The sequence below is a fragment of the Etheostoma spectabile genome, chromosome 15, assembly GCF_008692095.1.
Source record: "Etheostoma spectabile isolate EspeVRDwgs_2016 chromosome 15, UIUC_Espe_1.0, whole genome shotgun sequence".
Lineage (NCBI taxonomy): Eukaryota > Metazoa > Chordata > Actinopteri > Perciformes > Percidae > Etheostoma > Etheostoma spectabile.
Genome location: NC_045747.1, coordinates 11,731,684 through 11,755,299, shown reverse-complemented (window position 1 = coordinate 11,755,299; position 23,616 = coordinate 11,731,684). Strand labels below are relative to the sequence as shown.

Below are 23,616 nucleotides of genomic sequence, written 5' to 3'. Positions count from 1 at the left end.
TCTGTGTTGTTTTTCAGACAACAGCAGTGACCAGTGCTAGTTAGTGTTTGTTAGCTCACAGGGCTCTTTCCTAGGTCGCACCGGTGCGCCTAACGTCCTCGCATCCGCTGCCTCTCCACAAACGAAGCAATGTTGTGTATATTGAGATGGTTTAATTTGGCGTTACATAAACCATTTCTTCTTGCCTGTGTTTGGATCTCTCCACTTACTCTCCGCGCAGCCCGGGTCCACGCTTCTGACATTTGTCTACAGTTTTAATTGTTATTAACACAACTGCATATTATTATTTTTACCAGTGTTTCCGCTGGTAACTGTGCTATTGCGGGAACCACGGCAAAAAACACTGAAGAAGTTATGGAATGCAACTTATTTCAGTTTGTAGAGTAATAGCGTGTGAGACGGAGCCTGCTGGACCTAGGCGAGAGATGTAACCCATTACCAGAATATCATAGTTCATAAAAATGCAGCGCTGTGACAATACAGACATTTCATACACACCATTCAACCCGTGCTGGAGCCATTCATAATGAGTCAGCCGTCTCTCTGCGAGTAGCGTCCATCACACTCCCTCTCTCTCCCTAGCTCTTTAAATCAGTTATTGTTGAAAAAAAGTGAAGGAGCTTTCTCAGAGATACATTTAAAAAAAAAATATATATATATCCAAGGCTATTTATTTCAGAAAATTTTACATGTGATGCAGCTGTATATGTACAACATACAACTTCAACATAAGAGGAATGAAGCACAATATGGATGTGAAACCAGTTATAAATAGCCTATGTGAAAATAAAATTAGTTTTGGTTAAAATCAAGAAACAATCATGATAATTAATTGTGATCTTAATATTGATCAAACTAATTGTGATTATCATTTTGGCCATAATTGTGCAGCCCTAGTACGTGGAGACACAAACCTATGCCGGACCCTACGTCATAGCCTGATGCGCACCTCTCAAAAAATGTAACTACACGTTGCGGCTGCGTACATCACTTGGTAGTGTTGCATTTCCCCCAACTCATTTCCTGGTTCCCCTTCTCTATAAGCAACATGAAATTAAGGAGAGGGTTAACTTTTTCTGCTACAGATTTCCCAATTTGGTCAAAAAGCACTCTAGAGTCACTACTCGCTCTGGAGCTAATCACCGTCACTCTCACTTCTCCCTCGCTCTATCACCCACCCAAGTATAAACATCAGGCCACTTACGTATGCTACGGCTAAAGCTCTGCGATGAGCCTCCGCACAGCCATAAAGCAAGCTTCATATTTTTCACTTAGAGGAATACAGAATGAGCACAAGTCTGAATAAACAGATTCAGTGTGCAGCATGTGGGTACGTTTAGGACATTTCTCTTATTAAGGCACTTTAAGCAGCTCTGCTGCTCAAAAAAGAAAATTCAACCAACAATAACAGTCTTCCAATTGGCGCCATAATAATCTGCTTGACTGCTCAACTGCGGGGTAATGGAAGTAAAACTGTTCACTTCCTCATCCTATATGACAGACGGCGCCAGACACGAGCCTAGTGCAGTGTGTGTCTGCGTGGTTAACAGTCGTGTCTCAAAGTGAGTGTGTGTTATTGACAGCTGTCACCTTCTCCATGAGCTGGCGAAGTTGCCTGCTGCGTGGGTCGCGGTTACACATGTTCTGGGTTGGTGCGACCACAGTACAGATACACTTCCCATCTGCGTCCTGTGCCGAGCTGTAGATCTGCCAGCCCTCCTCTGGGCTTGGGTACAGAGCCTGCAGAAACATTGAAACATATATATCTTAGACCAAGAGAAGAAACTGGTTGTTTCTGTTTGCCGTTGTTTATCTATGTTGCTACAAAGCAAGCTTTTCAAAATGCATGAGTGCAGATAAGATATTTTATTCTGCTGGACTGTATCACCAGTAATGAAAAGTAGTCCACCCTTATGAAACATTTCTAAACTAATAGATGTATCTAACACTTGAAAGTGTTGTAGAAAGTGTTCGGAGAAAAGAAAGACTCTTTAATACATTCCATATCGTGATTAGTTGTGCCCATTCTGTCACCATACGTTAGCTGCAATTTCTCCATGGCATTCTCTTTCTGTCTTCCAACCCTGTCAAAAGTTACTGTTCCCCAAAGGCAATTAATGGCAATTGATCCCTCGAACTACTCAAAATTACATGGAGTCAACAGAGAGAGAGAGAAATTGAAGCCAGAGATTGACAGACACGAAAAGGCAGATAGAGTTGGGGGATAGAACAGTCAGAGGGAGAAAATAAGCAGAAATGGGTGCAGATTAAGATAAGACAAAGAACATTGGTGGAAAATACACAAAGGGATGAGAAACACAACGGCATGACAGAGATAGAGTAAGAGCTTGATGGAGGATGAAGAAAGACAAAGACAAATGGGAGGAGAATGGGGGTTTCAAAGAGAAGAGGAAAAGGGAGGGATCAGGTTGTGTCAAAGCAGAGCATCTAATAAGTTTGGACACAGAGAGGAAATGGAGCTGGTTGGGATCGATAATGCAGCCCCGTAACCAGTGGTGGAGGGGTGAGGATGAAAGGTGGATGTCTCTCTCTGACTAATCCAATCAAAAGTAGTGCTGTGTGCTCGCAAGCACGTGCACATGTATACGCAGTTTATGCAAAGGCCTGGCCAGGACGATCCGTTCATTCATGCTGCACCTACACACGCCTATAAAGCAAAATGTAATGAGAGCAGGAGCAGCCATTTTAGTGATAAAATTAAAGACCCATCCACTTAAGTGGAAGGAAAAGGCTGGAAATAAAATCTTGTGGCTGGGCTTGCTGCCACTCTCCTGCTTTCCTCTGAGCAGTGTTGTGTGGTGCTCTCGTCTGCTTGGGTCGGGGGGATCAGATTAAAATGTCTTGGGGGACAGGGGGACTGTGTGATTGGAGTGTAAAGTAGCAACCACCCTGAAAGCCAATGTGCTCACTGTCACATCTCGTCACTCCTGCCAATCCCTCGGCACCCCACCCCCTCTCTCCCTTTCCTCTCCTGCACTCACTGCCTTTCCCTCTTCTTCCCTCACTCTCTCAGAATGAGTGGATTTTAAATCGGACCTACTTCAATTTACTTGAATTGTGGCCAACAGACTATAGCTACGTGAGGCACTTAAATGTGCTGTCATGTCAGCCATGGCAATGGAATTATACATTCTTTTTTATTTGATCTATTTCATTATTTATTTAGTAGACTTTCTAGACTAGATGACTTTAATTAAACTAAGGAAGGAGTAATATTCTATTCACATTTTCTATTTATACAGTATTACCTACATACATCAATGGTATTTCAGTATGACTGAGTGACTCACGGTGGAACTTATTGGCACTCTTCCTAAAGTATTATTCTATTATTCTTAATATTTATGCATATTTGTGAGTCAGTGTGCAGCCAATTCCTGTAGTGACTCCAGTCTTCACAGCCGAGCCTCCTTCAACTTATTTCAACTGCATCTGACTGTCTATTTCGTTCTGCCATTGCCTGAGGGGGAGATTCTTTTCCTCTGTCTCGGCTGCTCCGCCCGCATATCACTCACTGTCAGGACTTCTGATTTATTTGAGTGTTTGAGTGTGTGAGTGCTCATGTGTTTTATGTCTGTTAGCATTAATGTGTGTATCTGTACATGTCTGCCAGTGTACAAGAAGAGCACATACAGTATATGTGTATTCTTACATAAAGTAATTACATGATGGAATTCTTACTGACTTTTAACAATGAATTCATTTGGACAGGCATTTTAAACTGCAGCCCCACTACTGATCTACACCGAGAGGATTTGTTTGGAAATTCCTGCAGCTCTTTGCACGATTACTGTAGGACTGTAGAAGAGCATATGTAGTGGGGACTACAATACTGTGGACGTGTTTAAGATATGGTGTCCGACACCACAGCATGGCACACCGGCCTGTTACAGTTGATATCCTGTGGTGGTAACAGCTGGAGGTTAGCTTGCCTCAAACAGCAAAATCCACTTATGTTACTCACTCTAAGGGTGTGCGCAGCCTCCTGCATTCAATTAAATTGCCTTTTCCATACATGTGGGGGCTATGCACCAGATATTCACTTTTGGTTAGGAAGTATTTTTGCAAAAGGATGCAAGTGGGAATCAATATTTTATACTGCTGTCAGCCTGAAAGTGAGCCACAGTTTGTGTCACACAGATTTTTTTTATATGATATGTTACATAGTGGGCAGTAATAAGCAATACATTAAAAATTAAACATGGTAATATTGGAGGCATGTCAGCTCCATTATCATAATACTTTCTTCATTTTCCAACATGTTTAAAGTCATGCTGTGCACCTCATGTGCTTTTTCCCCAGCCAGGGAGTTTTTACAGTATCACATCTCCTCCCCTCTTCATTAATGTTTCATAAATGCTGGGCTGAAATTAAGAGCTTATTTGAATCAGTTCCAATTTCATTACTACCCACCTATCCATTCGGCACCAACTTCCCCATTCTCATTACAGTGGCAGTTTTGAGAGCAGCAGGATAGAGGTAATTCTTAAATGCAAATGTTGCTTTGTCCCTATATGCATTTTGCCTGAGCTGTTGCAAGGCGATACATCAGCAACTGATCTCTTAGGGTGCAAATTTGAATAGCTTTTTGAAACACTGGTTAAATGTAAATATGACCAAACCTCCTCTCTGCAGCAAAGAGTGGGTCATTGACATTGGTTCATTTAACATATTGAGCACACCATGCAGCCTATCAAATATCTCATTAGTGCTAAAAAAACAACTTCCTCAGTATCTAATGTTATACAGAATGATATTCAGGGTAAGCAGAGTGAAATGGATGTTTGCATACTGCAGGCAGGTCAGGCCTCAGATAACATGACTTGTGCTATCATCATCATTCAATCAGTGGCGGCTAGCTGGGGGCACCTCAGGTCTGGGGGATAATCCTCTCCTCCCAGACGCAGGTGGTGGTTTCAGGAGAGAGGAGGTGTTCAGTTTACTGTCCCAGAAATCCCCCCATTAGATGGGAGGAATAAAATAGAATGTGTAAGTGACAGATTTGAAGCTGTCACAGTTATGGCTGCCATGCAAAAGCCCATTAAGAAGACAGCAGAAATGAAAACGACAGGAAACTGCAGAGGGCAAAAGGGATGAAACAATCTATTGGGCTTGCTCACTAATGTGAAAAATTTTCTTTAAGATCTTTGGCCTGTCTTTTGCACCACCCCAAGGTTTCCTTGTTCCCATGACATTACATATGCCGGCCTAGGCTTATGAAGTCCCACCAGCCACTGCTGGCATGTCTTCTAACCACAACTTCCTCTTTCCCCAAGTAAAAAAAACGATTTAAGATAGAGTTACTGATAGGCGGAAAAGAAAGAGTTGTGGTTTTAGAAAGGCTGACGAGGAAGAGAGGGATGGCTCTAATTTCATCAAGCTTAGTTCAAACGCTGCCCAGTTACAATACTGAATGAGTTTCCAACTTTCCTCCTCTTCCCCTGTACACTGCAGACAGTAAAGATCAGATTCATATCAGATATGTGTAGTTTTGAGGCAATTATTATGAAAAATAACTAACTAACCACCTTGTGCTATTACCTGAGCGTATCCTCAATGTGCAAAGGCGCTCTGAACCCTTTAGTGATTAACAAAGTTCAGAGGGATTATCCAATTAGACATTCGAGCTGGTGGTTTTGCTGTCGAGAGTTGCAGGATGAACTTCCTCTGGCATTTCAATTGACCGACTCTGGAGCTGGCTGCTGTAAAGTCAAAGCTAAATGAAATCATAAATCTACAGCTCCTTACTTCATGAGCATGACGGGAAGTCTATAATAACTTTCATAAGCAGCACACAGAAGGGGAAAACAGGAAGTTATAAACCAGAGATGTAGGAGAGAGCTGATCGCTACACTATGAACTGAGCTTGCCATCACATCTGAGAAACTGCAACGCCACAGGGGACGGACAGTGTAAGAAGAGGAGAACTGAGATAAAGTTGTGTTGAGAGAAAGAAATAAGCATTTTAAGAATACTAGAGGCGTCAAGGTGAGATAGTCAGAGACAAAGGGTAACAAATGAAGGTGCTACCGATGTAATCCATCTCTTTCTTTTGTTTTCATCACAACTTTGTTAATCCAAGTTCTACAGCTTCACTTTGTTTTCCTCTCTCTCTCCCTCAGCAGAATTATGTTTGATGCCAGTCATTAACTTCTCTAAAATGCTTGTCCCCAGGCAGAAAAGTAGAAACATCTGTCCCTGCTACACAGAGCTCACTATCTATATACTATGGCCAAACAATCAGACCTCATTTTTCACATTTGCTGGGTATTGCTTTAATTGGCCGTGCAAATACACACTCCCACTCTTCAAATGAACAATCAGTCAATCCTTAATGCAGAGGCCAGCTGCTGGGCTTTAAAATAAAATTCAATGAAGACTCCCAGTGAAGTCCCTGGTCTCTCCTGTGCCCAAGGAAAACCGATTACCACAATCAACACAGCATGGTTGCCAGTCAATAATATGACTCATAAACTTATCATGCCCCTCTCCCTGCTGCTTCCTTTTTCCTTCCTACTGCCTCGCACTCCCTCCCACTCCATCACTCCCGTGACTGCCACTCCTACTGCGTGGTGTCCTGCTCGCTTTCCATCTGCAGCTCACTCATTCCAATCCGGATCATACTAGAATGATGCGTCAAGCACTTTTTTTAAGTGGGGGGGCTTAGGAGAACTATTGGAGAAGTGAGAGAAAATTACACTCACCTCTGCACAGCGCTTACAAGCCACAACTTTATACTTTTTGGAACAGGCTGCTAGTGTGATGCCAGGTGCCCTGGTGGTGTAATTCATTTGGCATCCACTCTGTTAGACGCTACAAGATAGCTCTAGAGAGAGCTATCTTAATAGAGGGGGGAGACGAGAATGGCAGGGTAGCAAGTGCGAGAAAACATTGTGTAAACTGTTAGAACAGTCAGTGGTTCAATGGACGAAGTATGGTTTGCAGAAGCGTGTGAATTACAAAATCATCAAATTGCTTTTGAATGGCAAAGCAATGATTCAGGCTTAAATTCAGTTGGATTGAAATTGCACTCATTATTGCAAATGAACCATGTCAAAAGCCTGATTATGAGCCCAACTTTAGAGTCTGGGATGAATACTGCTTTGTACACAGGCTGCAACACAATAAGCACATGTATCAAAACTATTTGAACTGATATTTCAAGATTGGCTTTCATTGTGATTCCGGCTCAACACACGGATTCACATTTACTAAGTAGTAGAGGACACCTGTCAGGGTCTGAGCTTAAACAAAGTTTGGCTGAAAGAAGCACAAATTAACATAAAAATAAAGTGTTGAAATAAACTTTTGCAGCTGTGTTTAATCTTTAATCCATAGCCAAGAATTACTCTTTACAATCTGCTTCATTGGATTGCAGAGTGGATGTGATAAAGTTTACAGTCCCGCACACAGTCAAGGGTGACCCCAATCAGATTCTGAGCCCTAGCTCTTTGTACTCTGCCATTTGCTGTTCCATGCGCCTTTTTGATGGTGAGAATATTTTCTTCGCTCTTCTACCTCACAGCTTTCTTATTTTAGATATCAAAGGGAGAGTCACCGCAAACACACACACACACACACACACACACACACACACACACACACACTACTGTGCTGTCTTTCACTGCGGTATTATGGGTATACAACCAGAGTACATAAAGGTTTATTTATGTATGCACATCTTATATGCACACATGAACACATACAGACAAAATGTGTTTATTTAACTATTGTGCTACTGCGTTTATTAAAAGTGCTGGTACTTCTGAAGTGATTTTATCTCTAGAACTGTAAAGCTGACATCCTCTTTATTTTTTTTAAAGATTATTTTTTAGGCATTTTAGGCCTTTATTTTTGATAGGACAGCTGAAGACATGAAAGGACCACAGAACCGGGTCCACTGTGTTGAGGTGTAAACCTCTGTAAATGGGTGCCCACTCAATCAACTGAGCTAACTGGGTGCCCAACATCATCTATCTTAATAGACTTTCTACTTGTGGAGTACACCAGGGCACTTACACCAATCTTGTTTTTATTATATATCTAACCACTGGGAAAACTTGTTTGAAAGTATGATGTCTTTCTGACCATACTAAACTAAATGATGCCATGCATTACAGATGGAATTTCCTCCAGCTAAAGGCAGATGAAATTAAAGTGGTCATTTTTAGTGATTAACATGTTGCAAAACAAACTAGTATTCACTTGAAATAAAACAATGAAATATTGAGATCATTCAACAAAGCATACTGGGTAATAATAAATTCAACACATGAATTGGTTGCTATGGACTCGTCACCAGGCTTCCTCAGTCATTGCATATCTTAGCCTATAGGTAAAGCTGCCGAAGCTGAACATTATCCAAAACCAATTGTCCAATATAGTCCGTGGCCAGAGATGTCAAAAGTACTCACTTCCCGTACTTAAGTAGAAGTACAGATACTTGTGTTAAAAATACTCTGGTAAAAGTGGAAGTACTGATTTAACGTCTTTACTCGAGTAAAAGTAACAAAGTACAGGCTTGGAAATTTACTTAAAGTATAAAAGTAAAAGTAGCCTTGTGAATGACAAGGATTTTTTAGAGAGCAAGCTGAGAAACTTCAGCGACAAGGCTCTTTATATGCCATTGGCTACATTTTAAATGGATGTCTGCCAATAGGCCTAAAACATCCCATATATGATTATTTTGACAGAGACTGGGACTCCCCGTTAATAAGATTCTGACTGAAGATATGAATTCAGTTGTGATTCGGTGAGATTTCACAGATCCAGTTCCTCTTTCCTCTTTTTAATCTTTCCCTTAACATGTAAATTAATCTACATGCATGTTTGAGGGCTCAAATATGGCTCCTGGAAAGAAAATAAAGGATAAAATATGAATGACTAAACTGACAATAATTAAGAAGTTCCCTATATTTTAGAATTACGCAGCACATTCGCCAGGAGTCATTCTTGATGCATAGTCCATTATCTCAAACATCTTTCTCAGATAAGGACATGTTTGGGAAACTGTTGAGTTGTCTTGTAGTGGTGCATCAAGTGCAACGTGCAGTAGCCTACTGTATTGACAATTAGGTTGAATTCAGAATTGATGACTCAACCAATAATAATGTAAAGTAAAATGACTTGAAACTTGTTAGTGACGACTAGATTAGGACAGGATTTAAAGCTGATTCTGGTTTTCAACTTGGCCCCAGGTGTGTCTGTTAAAACACCAATGGAGACAACTCTCTTTTGATGCTTTATTACAATCAAACAGGACAAACGTGTGTGTGCGTGTGTTTGTGTCTGCAAATAAATAAATAACATTGTAAAGGCTACCATACACAACCGTGCGCACGGATACACAACCGCGCAGTTTTTTAAACCAACCACAGTTTAAAAAACTGCGCACGGAATCATAATCTTAATAAACGTGAGCAAAGTAGGAAAGATATTCACAGATTCAAACTTCTGTGATCAATTACTCTATAGTGAAATTATATTAAATCACAAATGACGCTTTTTCCTAACGTAGTAAAGTTAACAATGAGCTACAAATAAATTTTTATCAAAACAAGCGTCTTTCAACCTGGAGAAATAAGACTGGTCACTAGCAGCAGCCTGCGGTGCTTAGACGTAAATAAACTACAACACCCACACAAAAATATCTGTTAATTTAATGATTAAATAAGGTGGTTTCTCCAAACTTATGTTTTAACAGTAAGTGCTGTAGTACAACTGAGAGGAGACAGTTATAATTAAGGTAAGAATATAGAATATCTTTCCTATTTTGCTCACGTTTATAAATCCTTGAGATCCTTGAGCACGGATTGTTATAAATCCTTTTCTCTCTGTGTGGCTGTGTCAAAATGTAAGGAGTAAAATTAAAAAGTCGCCACAAAAATAAATAGTAAAGTAAAGTAAAAATATCTGAAAAATCTACTTGAGTACAGTAACGAAGTATTTGTACTCCGTAATTTTCCATCTCCGACCACGGCTTGCCTATTTGTCTATATATTAAAACTGGTATCCCATATTTGGGATTCAGTATGCAGTTCCAGAACCATTAATTTTTCGATGTCTCTCGAAAAAATGACGCAAACAGTTTGAAGGCAATATCCATATCCAAGACACCACATGGCTTGTCTTCATAGGGTACCAGCAACACTCTCTGGACTCCTCGTAATTTTTATTTTCAATAAAAAAAATCAATTTTCGTTAACTTTTCCTCACCCCACAGGGTCTGGAATGAATCTCTTAGGTTTTTGTGCTTCCAGCTAGCGGTCCGTATTTTTGTCCTCAGCTCGTGATCCATTTTGTGAATCTGTGAGCATTCGCATGAGCTTTAAATAGCCCTACCTGTAATTGTGTGGGTAGGGTCAAGTGTGGTGCATCATGGGGGTTGTGAGAACTACATGGTAAAATATGCACCAAACAAGCCACTTTGAAATTTTGCTGTTTTCATGAATACAAAAGTTGTACTCCCCCCCCCAGACTAAAAAACATTGGGTGATCCTCCCCTCAACAAAAAATAAAAAAGACATGGCCCTCCCCTATTTTCCTTCCATTCCATAAGTACTGAGCTGCCCCTTATATGATTATAAGTAAGATTTTGTGTGTGCACAGCCTGGTAGGTTTACGGTTTATCTCGGCTTGGCCATCCTGTTTAGCCACACCAGTTCCATGTTAGTGTTAGAGTTCCAGGGTCTCTTCCGCTCATTGGGTTTGCACTATCCAGATGTGTACAAGCATCCAGGCAGTGTTGTGCTCAGTGCCATCGCAGAAAGGAGCATATAAATCCAGTCAGCTGTGTTCTTGGATTAGCTGGTTAGAAGACAGGCACTTAAAGCAAGTGAAGCAGACTTTGGCTCTGAGCTCTGAGCTGGGAGAATATGGGACGCAGCATGCATGAGTGCCAGCGTGGGGTGCAGCCATGCAATGGCCACTGGCACACTAGCAACACCATGTCACAAGAACGTGGCTAGATTGTCTTTGATTAAAGCTCTAAACATTGTGTGAGTCACAACTGCTTCTAAGATCATCACAGGCAAATCTCTCATTAATAGTGATGGGACAGGCAAGGCTTTACATTAAAGTTTTATTCAGCATTGTTTATAAAAGGAGATTATAGCGGTTTCAAAGCAAAGACATTTCCCATCACAACAGACTGTTATACTGTAATAATTTCTGGCCCAATCCAACTGGCTCATCAGTTTTGATGAAACTTTGATGAAATGAACTTCAGTTGCATCGTTTTTCCTCCATTGGTTGTGAATGAGAGTTGCCTGAAAGAAAAACTGTCCTCTCATAACTATGAATGATATTGTGTTGTCTTCAGTCTTTGAATTCAATTCAATTCAATTTTATTTATTGTATCAATTCATAACAAGAGTTATCTTAAGACACTTTACAGGTAGAGTAGGTCTAGACCACACTCCAGAATTTACAAGGACCCAACAGTTCTAGTGTTTCTCCAGAGCAAGCAACAGTGCGACAGTGGCGAGGAAAAACTCCCTTTTAGGAAGAAACCTGGGACAGACCCAGGCTCTTGGTAGGCGGTGTCTGACGACCGGTTGGGGTTAGAATGAAGAGTGGAAATAACAAAAATTTAAAAAATAGTAGTTTGTAGCAGTTCATTGGAAATGCAAATAAGGGTTCCAGTCATGAGTATTGAGTAGAATTAGTTTACTGAAAAGAAACCTTGCAACTAGGGGTGTGCAACAAAAATCTTTACAGATTCAAAATTGATTCACAGAATTCAAAAAATTGATTGAAAATTATAAATTTTAGTTTTTGTTTTGTAATGGCATGTATACTATCACATGGGAGAAGTAACTACAATTACATACTGTTAATATTTTTTTTTAATTGAGAATCGTTTTTTGAATCAAAAATCGATTTTGAATTGAATCTTAAGCCTAAAAATTGATATTGTTTGTATCGATATTGAGTTTTGCACCCCTACTTGCAAATTTTTTTATTCCCCTTTACTTTGAGCAAGATGAGCTAGTATAGCAAATAAATGGAAGGCTTATCCAGGCCATACCCCCTAGGGAAAGATGGATGTTCAATAGGATTACAGAGTTTAGTGCTGTAAATAATGTAAACATGCCTTACACTCTGATATTGCTACAGAGATTAGATTAGGATTTTATCCTCTTTGATGTTGTACTCAAAATTACCTGCCAAGAAATGTAGGAGAGATAAAACTGGATTTGGAGCAAAATGCTTTTACTGAGATGTTTAACATTTTCATGGAAAGGTAACACTGTAAGTGCTAAGACGACCTTATATCCAAAGAAAACATTTCAACCTGACACCTCACTGCAACAATAAAGAAGAATTCCTGTCGATTTCAACTCGTAACTCTGTTGTTTGGAAATATGGAGTTCTGTCAGTAGAGAGAAAAATGAAAATAATCGGTGCTGCCTACACCGTGTTATCCTCCTGCTAGAGACCCACCAGCGTGTTTTAAGCGTGTTTTTAGTCTTCAAAATGTAATTAAACAAGGTACCTAGTCATGTAAAGTTATTCTTTCCGAGTGAACACAGTGAATCTGACTGCAGTAGATGTTTAAGAAATGCATGAAAGTTGTTCTAATTCTGCTCTGTTTAGTTCCAGTGTTGAGACGGCAGTTAGCGTGCTTAGGGACTGTCCACAAAATACCGAAAAGAGATATAAACATGTTTTCAGAAATAATCGTATGCTTATTTTTTTAAAACTAGCAGGAGGCAAGTTATAATTGAGATACGTTTGGAGACACTACCTTATTTAATCATTAAATTGATAGCCTACATATTTTTGTTTTGTCTCTTTTCTGTGTTGTAGTTTGTACAGTTTGTTTTAATTTTTCTTGCTACAGACAGCACTCCAAATTTACAAAGAACAGAGCTACGTGTTGAAATTGACTGGAATTCTCCTTTAAGTCCTTATAAAGCGGGCATGATGTTTTAACAAACCAAGATAAATTATAACACTCTCCTTTAAACAGATGGACCTTTACCCCTGAGAAAAGAATGCCAAAACATACTCGGGGTATATATTTAAACACACACACACACACACACACACACACACACACACACACACACACACACACACACACACACACACACACACACACACACACACACACACACACACACACAGAAACACACACACACACACACACACATACACACATATCCAGATGGTTGCAGATCTCTTGGGACGTCCCAATGTTATTTAATCATTTCAACAGACCAAGGCATTTGCTTCTTGGGTAAAGTGCCATACAACTCACTCAGGATAGAGGCAAAGACAATCACTGACCGCTGATGAACCTGAAAATATCTAATTTATTTGTCTGCTTGATATTTCTCATTGTTTATCTTATCCCCTATTAGCAATCTGAGACAAACACATACAATTTGTTTGTGCAGTAAACAGAAGAATAAATTTCTGTGTAAATACAATTTAAATATCAAAACTTTTTTTGTTACAAAACCCCTCCAATGCCCTTTCTATAACTGTATGACATCCCTGCATGCCAGAGTGTTTTCTTTGAGGAGAGAAGGACTGAGAGGATTTAGAAAAAAACAGCGAGGGACAAATATGACGTACTGTAGCATTGTCTCAACCTCCCCGTCTTTCCCAACACCTCTGAATCTGAGCGCTGTCCTTCTCACCCTAGAGGTGAGTGACAGATGGGATCAGCCTGAACATCACTCAGATCAGCTCTCCACCTCCCGTCACCCCGACAAAAACATATGATTTACCACAGCCGTCCTAACTGCATCCTCCGCCCCTCACTATAACTCACAATCACAAACCCACATTTTTGCATCATTATACTTACTGTGACTCACACACAAACGTGCATCATTCATGTTTGGTTGAAACATTGCTCTCACATGCATGTCTATCTCCATCATCTCTCTACTATTAATACGTTATAGCCATCGAGACAATCTCGAAGTCCCATTCCCATATACACCGCTCTCTGAAACCCCTCTGCTGTTTCTGTAGTTGAACATATAGACGCACACAAACTCACATGCTAGTATCTTTCCATTTCTTCACAATCTCCCTCTCTCTTCTGCTGTGTCACTCTTTCATCCTTCTTTCTTTCTTACAGCGAGAGCATGCACGGACATATACAGTGCACACACACTTGCAAAAAAGCAAAGAAAGTCATACGCACGCTGACAATCCTCTCCGAGGTGCCCCCTCTGGAGATGGTGGTTCCGTTGAGTCCCACTAGAGAGGGCAGAGTCTGAGACATCCAGTTGGTCACCATGGCCATGGTGCTGAGCACTGCCCCAATCTTTAGCATGGGAACACTCATGATTGCTCCCTGTGGGGCCCCGGCGCAAACGGCCTTACAGCCACCCCTACCCTGCCCTGCCCTGGACCTCAGCTCCAGTTAAAGCCCTCTCTGCTCCAGACAGCCCAGGAAGGGAACCAGCCAGTCAGCTTCTGCCTCAGCCAGAGCAGCGGCAGAGCCCCCAGAGCTGGTAAAGCACAGTTACCAGACTCACACACCACTGGCTCCGTCAAAGGGACAGCCACAGACCGATTAGAGGAGAGCAGCTCACATCCAACAGCAGCACGCTGGAATCTTCCCTCTCAGAGTAACTGCTTCTGCCTCAACCCCTCCCTCTCTCTCACTGGCTTTCCATCTCTATCACCTCCTCACTCTCCCCTTATCTCTCTCCCCCTCTCTCTTCCCCTCTCTTCCTCAAGATGCTGAGCTGCGCATTGGCTGCCTGTCTGTCTCAACCCCTCCCAATCAGCATTTGCTCCGTTCTTGCCAGCCCTGTTTTGCATGCATATATCCATTCTTTTTTTGTTCTCTGAAAGGCTTTTCTTTTTATTCTTTTATGACTCACATCTTGGTCTGTGTGTGTATACGCATTTCTGTGGCATGCAAATCAAAGAGAGTCTGATTTCAGAGGGCTGACCTGGGCTCTATGTCATGTGGCATGTGTGTGCCAAAGGCATGCCATGCAATGTCTTCATCACACTGGATGGAGGACCGGGGATGAAGAGGGTTGAGTAGATAGATGGTTGGTCAGGGACGTGAAGAGGAGCGGTGGGCAGCAAGGTATTAATGTGGAAGAGATCCAGGTCCTGCTAACGTCTGCTTCTGACAGCTCATCCATCATTCTGCTCCATGACATCTTAAATCAGCCTGTAGCTTGCACTTTTACAGTATCTTACCAACTTTACTCTGCCTGAGGCGTAACATATCACTATCCTCAGCTACATGTCTTCTTGACACTTACTGTTCCTTTTGCTCTAAAACTAGTACACAAGTTCAAATTTGGATGATGATTCAATTGACATAAGTGATGGAATAGATTAGAGCTATCAAAACACCTTGAATGTAGAACTGATGAATAAAGCTTGGGTTTGTTCTTGCTTGGCTGCTATAGCCTGCTTTCTTTGAATAAGGGGGATTACATGTTATTTTTCAAGTGGTGCAGTTTTACCATTGTTCAATTGCTGTAATCCAAATGACTTTAGCTTTTCAGCACAATCACAGCAGGTAAGGCAGTGTCAGATATCTTACTCATCGCTTTGCTGCCTATTGGTGTCATATCACCTTGCACAGGGACTACTATGTATGTCTCAAGCCTGATTTGAGTTTATTTCAGGACAAATTTAGTGAAGTTTAGATCATAGTCTACAAATAATAACTGTCTGAATTCACCACTTAGCTCTACTGCAATGGCCCACATGGAATGAGGGGTATGGAAACTGGCTAAAAGCTCGAGCCCCTTCCTCGCAACAATTTCCGGCAAGGTACTGGGACACTGGCAGTGTGGTGTTACGCCCTAAACAGCCATGAATAATGATGACAGAATGGCCTACTCAGACAAAATGGCCAGGTCATCTCCCTTTCTTTCCTGCTTCCTGGTCTGCTGACTTATTCAGTTTGTCAGCTGTGGATGGGCTCCCTTCCCCACACAGTCACATCGGGTGAGTGATACGGGCTCCTCTGTGTGTGGTGTACTGTGAAGTGATATGAGAAGAGACAGCTTTCTGAGCCCCATCCAAAAAATGTCAGCACTCCTCAGCTCACCTGCTGGCTCCCACTCGCGCCTGTGTCTGCTTCTATTTTTGCAGCGAGACTGACCCCGTGTGGTTACCAATGACATTGCACTCAACACATTGAATTACACAGCCAGAGAGCAAGCGCTTGTAATTTGTTGTTGTGCAATGTTGAAACTGGTTACAGGTGGTTGTCACTTTATGAGAGTGTGTCAAGGAGATGTGAGGGGTCATGTGGCGGCTCTGTTTAGAATCATACCGTTCAATTTCTAACAGAGATTTTAGTAAACGGTTCTATGCAGAGTAGTATACAGGTGATTCCTTATTGATCTAGTTGGCCTTAACAAACAGCTAAACAAGTAAATCTAATAGATCAATATGATGTGATATTTTTGCCCGCTTGCTTAGTGTGGGTGAGGATGCTTTTGTAATGTATCAAACTGTGTATTTCCGTTTGATGCGCCGTCTAAAGCGATTGCAGTAATTGTCACATACACAGGATGGCAGCAAAGATTTAAACATGGATGTGGATGTCCTTTACCCTTGTACAGTGGATATAAAAAGTCTACACACCCCTGTTAAAATTACAGGTTTTTGTGATGTAAAAAACGTAGACAAAGATAAATCATGTCAGAACTTTTTTCACCTTTAATGTGAGACCTATAACGTTAACAATTCAATTGAAAAACAAAAATCAAAAATCAAAACAAACTGATTGCATAAGTGTGCACACCCTTAAATACTTTGTTGAAGCACCTTTTGATTTTATTACAGCCCTCAGTCTTTTTGGGTAGGAGTTTATTAGCATGGCACATCTTGTCGTGGCAATGTCTGCCCACTCTTCATAGCAAAAGTGCTCAAAATCTGTCATATTGCAAGGACATCTCCTGTGCACAGCCCTCTTAAGATCACCCCACAGATGTTCAATTAGATTCAAGTTTGTGGTCTGGCTGGGCCATTCCGAAACGTTAATCTTCTTTTGGTGAAGCCATGCTTTTGTGGATTTGGTTGTGTGCTTTGGATTGTTGTAATGCTGAAAGGTGAACTTCCTCTTCATCTTCAGCTTTCTAACGGAAGCCAGAAGGTTTTGTGCCAAAATTGCCTGTTTTTTGGAACAATTCATAATTCCCTCCACCCTGACTAAGGCTCCGATTTTCTCGCTGAAGAAAAACCCCAAAGAATGATGCTGCCACCAGCATGCTTCACTGTGGGTATGGTGTTCTTTGGGTAATGTGCAATGTTGTTTTTGCGCCAAACATATCTTTTGGAATTATGGCCAAAAAGTTCAACCTTGGTTTCATCAGACCATAACACATTTTTACACATGCTTTTGGGAGACTTGATGTCTGTTTATGGAAACTTCAGCCAGGCTTGTATGTTTTTCTTTGTAAGAAAAGGCTTTTGTCCTGCCACCCTACCCCAAAGCCCATTCATATGAAGAATACGGGACATTGTTGTTACATGTAGCACACAGCCAATACTTACCAGAAATTCCTCCTTTAAGGTTGCTGTAGGCCTCTTGGAAGCCTCCCTGAGCAGTTTTCTTCTCGTCTTTTCATCAATTTTGGAGGGACGTCCAGTTCTTGGTAATGTCTCTGTTGTGCCATATTGTCTCCACTTGATGATGACTGTCTTCACTGTGTTCCATGGTATATTTAATGCTTTGCAAATTCTTTTGTACCCTTCTCCTGACTGATATCTTTCAACAATGATGTCTCTCTGATGGTTTGGATGCTCTCTTTATTTTTCAACCTTGAAGATAGTTAGTTAGTTTTTCAATTGAATTGTTCACCTTATAGGTCACATTAAAAGTGGAAAAAGATCTGCCATGATTTATCTTTGTCAAAAAAAATTTCAATCACAAAAACCTGGCATTTTAAAAGGGGTGTGTAAACTTAGTAATCCAATGTATCTATATTTAACCAAGCTCCGATACCCAGCCTCTTCAAAGAAAGCCTGGAACTGAAGTAAAAGGGCTGACTGAAAAAGAAAAATCATTCAAGATTTTGCTTATTCATGCGCCATCTTGAATAATTAATGAGACCACCCACCCCATGTACAACTGTGGCCACTGTGCAAGACGTAAGCTAGATAATTCACTGCGAGTAGAAATCAACAGAGCATTGATATCTTAAATGTTCACCCACTTGCCCCAATTTGTACAGTTTGACTGCAGAATTTCTAAGTAATGCCTTATGAAACAGGCACTGAGCACACACGTTACTCTATACTAGTGAGGGCCCTATTTGATAAATATGCATATGCCCTATAATGCCCTATATGTATAAATGCCCTATATGAATAAGCCCTATAATGCATTCACTAGCTCACAACTACATGCCTTAACCAAACCCTTACCTTAACTTAAAACCCATTCTTAACACTTAAAGAGCTTTAAGGGCTATTTCATCAACAGAGGAGAAACCAGAATGTCCTAATTTTTCAACAAAAATGTCAACATTAAAAACTTTAATTGGTCCTCACATAGTTGGAAGCAGTTTTAATGACCCAGACACTATGTTTGTAACTCTTTTTATGTTTAGCTTTTTATTGATCTTTACTGATGTAACTGACTGGCTCAATAGTAGAGTGGTCACCTGCCAATTGGAAGGTTGGTGGTTTGATCTTTGGTCCTGCAGTCCCATGTCAAAGTGTCCTTGGGCAACACAAGTTGCTCCCGACGCAGTGGAGTGTAAATGTGTGTAAGTGTTTATCTGATGACGGCAGCTGTGGCTACAGTGTATGAATGTGTGTGAATGGTGAATGGTTGTATATGTGAAAGCGCTTGAGACTAGAAAAGCGCTCTATCAGAACAGTCGTTTGATTTTCAGAATATTAAAAGTATTAAATAAACAGGTGCAAAATTCTTATAAATATTAATCAGTTAGTAGACATATATTACTGTAATATTACTATAAAGACTGTGCTAATACACAGGTAGATTAAAATACAGTGACTTTGGATTAAGATTCTTATTTCTTTCTATGATAGATCAGAAGGAAACCTTAAAAAGAAAACCTTAAAGGCAACTGTTGTTTCCCCAGCTATCTTTATAATATTCTCTCTTTGTGTAGACAATTCTATTTTCTCTCTTGTTTGATGACAATGTTGTTTTTTTCTCAGAACTTGATACGTGTATATTATTATTATATTTCTGTCAATTAGAAAACATGGTGTGTGCAGGCTGCACCTGCTAAATGTATAACTGAAGCAATATAGAAGGCGGCTGCCAACAGTCCCCCCAAGTCTTGTTTTGTCTCAAAGCCGTTTTCACTGTTGCACCCTTTTCTCCTATATTTCAAGGCGTCTTTTCATCTAAGACCATTGTTAATAACCTATGCATTTGCTATACCCATGTAGAGCAAAGTGCACCTGAACTTTATTTTTTAAACTTTTAATTTTTCTCACAGAGTTCAGAAAATGAGTGTCATATAGACAATCTGCCATAACTCAAATGATTCTAGACTCTGCCAATCAACTGTCTAATCACAGAGTCTGTTGGCAGAACAAGCTTTCATTAAATATTAGCTAGAGAGGAAGTCAGCCATTTAACCTGTATTAATTTAATCCTTTTTGATTAATTTTTCACAGCCATTCCTCATAATTTCCACTCTAAAAATTGTCCAGCCTCATTTTTGCCGCTACTTTGCTCCGTCATTATCTCCAATTGTCTGTCGCTCTCTTTTGTTCTCCTTCTCTGTGAATTTTATTTAGCCTTTAACTCCTCTTACTCTCTCCTTCTCTCAGTTGTCTTGCTTGGCCCCTCTAGCAAAGAGAAAGAATGGCACCATATCATGTGTTTCTCCTCTGCCCTGCATGTGTCTTAGCTTTTACTATTTCTGTCCTGAGCTCATACACTTTCAATGCTGATTGGTAGCTATTTTATCACACGCTTGGACTCAGATTTGCACTACATACTGGAGATATAACACTGTGGAACATCTACATGCACACATGTTGTGCAGCCTTTGGTGCGCCCACATAGAAATGCCAACATGGCCTTGTGTTTTATCATAAACATCTAAAAAAAATCCACCCTGTGGGCATGCTCTATAAAGGGCATTTTTAATCAGTTCAAACAGTGAAAATGGCCACCAACTGTAGAAATGGCAGCATTTGTGCACACCCATGGATGGCAGTAGAGCGCTACAAAGCCCTGAGGTTGTAGGGACAAGCTCTGGGTGAGATAACAATACTGGTGAGCAGAAAGCGGCAAACACTAGCCACATTCTCACTGAGCACAAAGATGCAGCCAGCTACAGATTCACAGCTGAAATACAGGACCAAATTACACCTCAGCTAATTACACAGACATCCTTCATAATGATGCAGAGCTGTTTGGACTAAGGCAGCAAGACCGCACACAAACTGAGCCCCCGCCTGAGCTCTGAAAGATGCTGGAGTCTCCGGCTCGAAGAATACTGCCTATTTTTCTGAGTCATAATTCATTAATTAGATGATGGACATGGAGGCCCACTGCCTTCTAAATAGATCAAGATCAAAATCAGCTTAAACAAAGCGTGACCTCATTACCATGGCAACTATTTAAATGGAATAAATAGGCTGTACCCCAGGGTTCAGGCAGGCAGACACAGTGGTGTGCTTTCAACATGGAGTGTTTAATCTATTAACGGCTCCTATGGGCCTTTGTTTAAGGAAACTCATCTGGGCTTTTAAATTGTATAGTTGCAACTGAGACCACAGGAGGATTATAGAGTACACATGCATCGACCCCTGCATGCAAAAGTGCAGTGAACACATCCTATAGAGTCGAAAATGTCCAAAATTTCAAACAGTGAGCGTTCACCACAAATGAAGTAGGGCCTCTGTCCCACTCTGACCACAGGTGATTGACAGTATATGAATCATTACATGATAAATGGAGCTTGCATGAAGACACAGGAGTAGATAACCTTGCATGTTCAGTTTGCATCAGCACAGTTTGACAAAATTAGGATTTCTCATCTCCTAAAATACAACAAATGTGTCCATTTCTGTGTGTACGTGTCTACATATGCATGCATAGATTTGTTTGTGTGTGCCTCTCCGTATTTGTGTCCACTTGCATGAGCCACGCTTTCTCTCCACTGAGCTGTGAAATGTCTATGTCTGTGTCTTTTCAGTGACAGTTTTTTTTTTTACAATGTCAAGATTTTTACAATGTTACTGGTTTTTAGTTTCAACTTTCTGTCACTGTTTTGGCGTAGGGAGGAGCGGCCTGGGGGGGGACAAAGTGAGCGTGGTTTACCGGTAAATTACATAGACTACCGGCGAGAGACCGCACCTCCACAGGAATCCACACAGATGCGTTAAAACCGTATATCTGTCTTCCTTAAGTTCACCTGGAACCTCTTTATCTCTTTTTTTCACATAGAAGCAGGCTGGTTTCGTGTTGACTTTTAATGTAGGCCTAAGCTGGGCTGTTTGGGCTGAGGTTAGCGCTGTTCTCTTAATGCATTACTTGTCAGCTAACTTGTGGCTAATTGTAGCTAAGTCTCCCGCTGGGGATGTCAATCTATGTTTTATAATCTAGTATTTATAAAAGCAGTAATTCCTGTCCTTTAGGACTCCTAAGGCCAGTGTTATTGCTGGCTTGTTATTGTACAAGGCTTGGCACCCTCATTAGCTCCGTCATGGATGTAAGAGAACAAGCTCCGCTTTTTCTACCTGCCGCTAACACTGCAACGGAACCTTAACACCCCTCCCCCATAACTCACCTCCAATCACAAGTATAGCTGACAAGTTTCTAGGCAAATCACACACTCACTAACAGGCAGAACATATTCACTGAAATCTCTTAAAACTGGAAAAACTCAGTTAAGGCAGTTTGTCAGTGAACGCATTCTGCCTGTTAGTGTGTGATTTGCCTAAAACCAGTCAGCAGCTACACTTGTGATTGGAGGAGTGTTATGGGGGAGGGGCGTTAAGCGAGCTAATGAGCGAGTCAAGCCTTGTGCACCAGCAATAACACTGGCTTTAGGAGTCCTAAAGGACAGGAATTACTGCTATTATAAATACTAGATTATAGAAGATAGATTGACATCCCCAACATGAGATTTGGCCACAAGTTAGCTGATGTGTTCTAACCTCTGCCAAAACAGCACATCTTAGGCCTGCATTAAAAGTTAACACTAAACCAGCCTGCTTCTATGTGAAAAAATTGCAGAGATAAACAGACTTACTTGAGATTTGGAGGTTCCAGGTGAACTTAAGGAAGACATTGCAGATATACGGTTTTAACACATCTGTAAGAATTCCTGTGGAGGTGCGGTGTAAATAATCTGTAAACCACGCCCTCGTTGTCCCTCCCCTCAGGCCCCTCCTCCCTACGCCAAAACAGTTGGTGTTTTATATATCAGCTCAACATTTTTCAGTGCCGATATTTCTTGTTTCAATGCCAAATTCTATTTTCAACACCACAGGTTACTGTCACTGTTCTAGCTTCATAAATAGTGCTTAACTACTCCTTTCCAGTGGGAACATGTGAGAAAGAAAATCAATATCGTAAATGTGTCAGCTTGGCTGTATTGACTGTAACACACCTAGAATATCCTGTGGTGAGTCCATCCATTGTATTTACAGTATAGACGGTAGAGCCCATCTAATCAACCCACACTAAAGACAAGGAGACGTGTTCATATCATATTACAAGGCAGGACTAAAGATCTGGGACCAAGACTCATAGCAGACCTCTTGACCTCCTCAATTTGTTTCTCAAAATGCTCTATAAGTACTAGCAATGTGAAATTGCTGAAACAGTATACAAATTATATTGTTTGATCGTTTGAAGTATGGAGTATGTAGATGTCTTTACGGTCATTTTATGTTCACTAACATCACTCAACCTGCCTTTTTTAAATGATCCACCAGAGGGACAGATACAGTTGAAGAGGCACCATTGCAAAACTATTTACATGTTAAAAACAGGAAAGAAAACATATCCTTGTTCACTGTACTTTATCTTAGACGCTTCATGAGTATATTGCTGGAACATGCAGTCAAATTTTATTCATAGAAGGATTGCTTGCTCCTGATTGCTCCCTTGATTACAATCTCAAAAGTTCACAGAGACTTGCATTATTATTTGTAGGGTATTTGGTATGAATGAGCAGTATATGGTTGAATATCAGCTCAATCAGGGACAAGCAGGGCACCACATTTTGCTTGAGGCTTGCTAAAGAAAAGGCCTGATCAAAGCAATAGACAGGAACTACATGTGGCAATCAGCTGCCATGCATTCTGCAACACAGCATGCTTCCATCCACTGTTCTGCACCTATGCCAACAGTGCCTGCTGAATACAACTCATTGCAGCACTTCCTGTGCTAAATGTGCCCAGTTGAATTGCCCACACACACACACAGAGACACATACGCCAATCACACACAAAATTACTGTGATCATTTCCTGGCTACATGACCTGATTTACAATATCCTACAAAACCCACCATTTTCTGGAAAAATCCACTACCACATCCTGACCTTTTCTCAACCCCCCTCAGCTAATCAAACATTCTCTCTGTTGCATAGGGAAAACCATTCCTGTAAATGGAGTAATTACTGTCAGCAAATTGGGAGT

General features: G+C 40.9%; 1 protein-coding gene and 1 long non-coding RNA gene across 4 annotated transcripts in view; one reads left to right on the top strand and one right to left on the bottom strand.

The window, feature by feature from the left end:
• Positions 1-23,616, bottom strand: part of olfm2a (olfactomedin 2a) — a 48,268-nt gene that overhangs the window by 10,122 nt on the left and 14,530 nt on the right. The window contains exons 1-2 of one of the 3 annotated variants that reach the window (XM_032537166.1): positions 14,186-14,329; positions 1,591-1,740 (exon numbers count right to left, since the gene is read on the bottom strand). In XM_032537166.1, the coding sequence (XP_032393057.1) occupies positions 1,591-1,740; positions 14,186-14,329 (294 nt within the window). Of the gene's footprint in view, positions 1-1,590; positions 1,741-14,038; positions 14,059-14,185; positions 14,330-23,616 lie in introns of those variants that run through there. The other 2 variants (XM_032537168.1, XM_032537167.1) reach the window with 2 other exon arrangements.
• LOC116702765 (uncharacterized) lies at positions 4,215-22,086 on the top strand. The gene is made up of 3 exons (XR_004335248.1): positions 4,215-4,225; positions 15,085-15,088; positions 21,979-22,086. It is a non-coding gene; the product is annotated as an uncharacterized LOC116702765 (long non-coding RNA).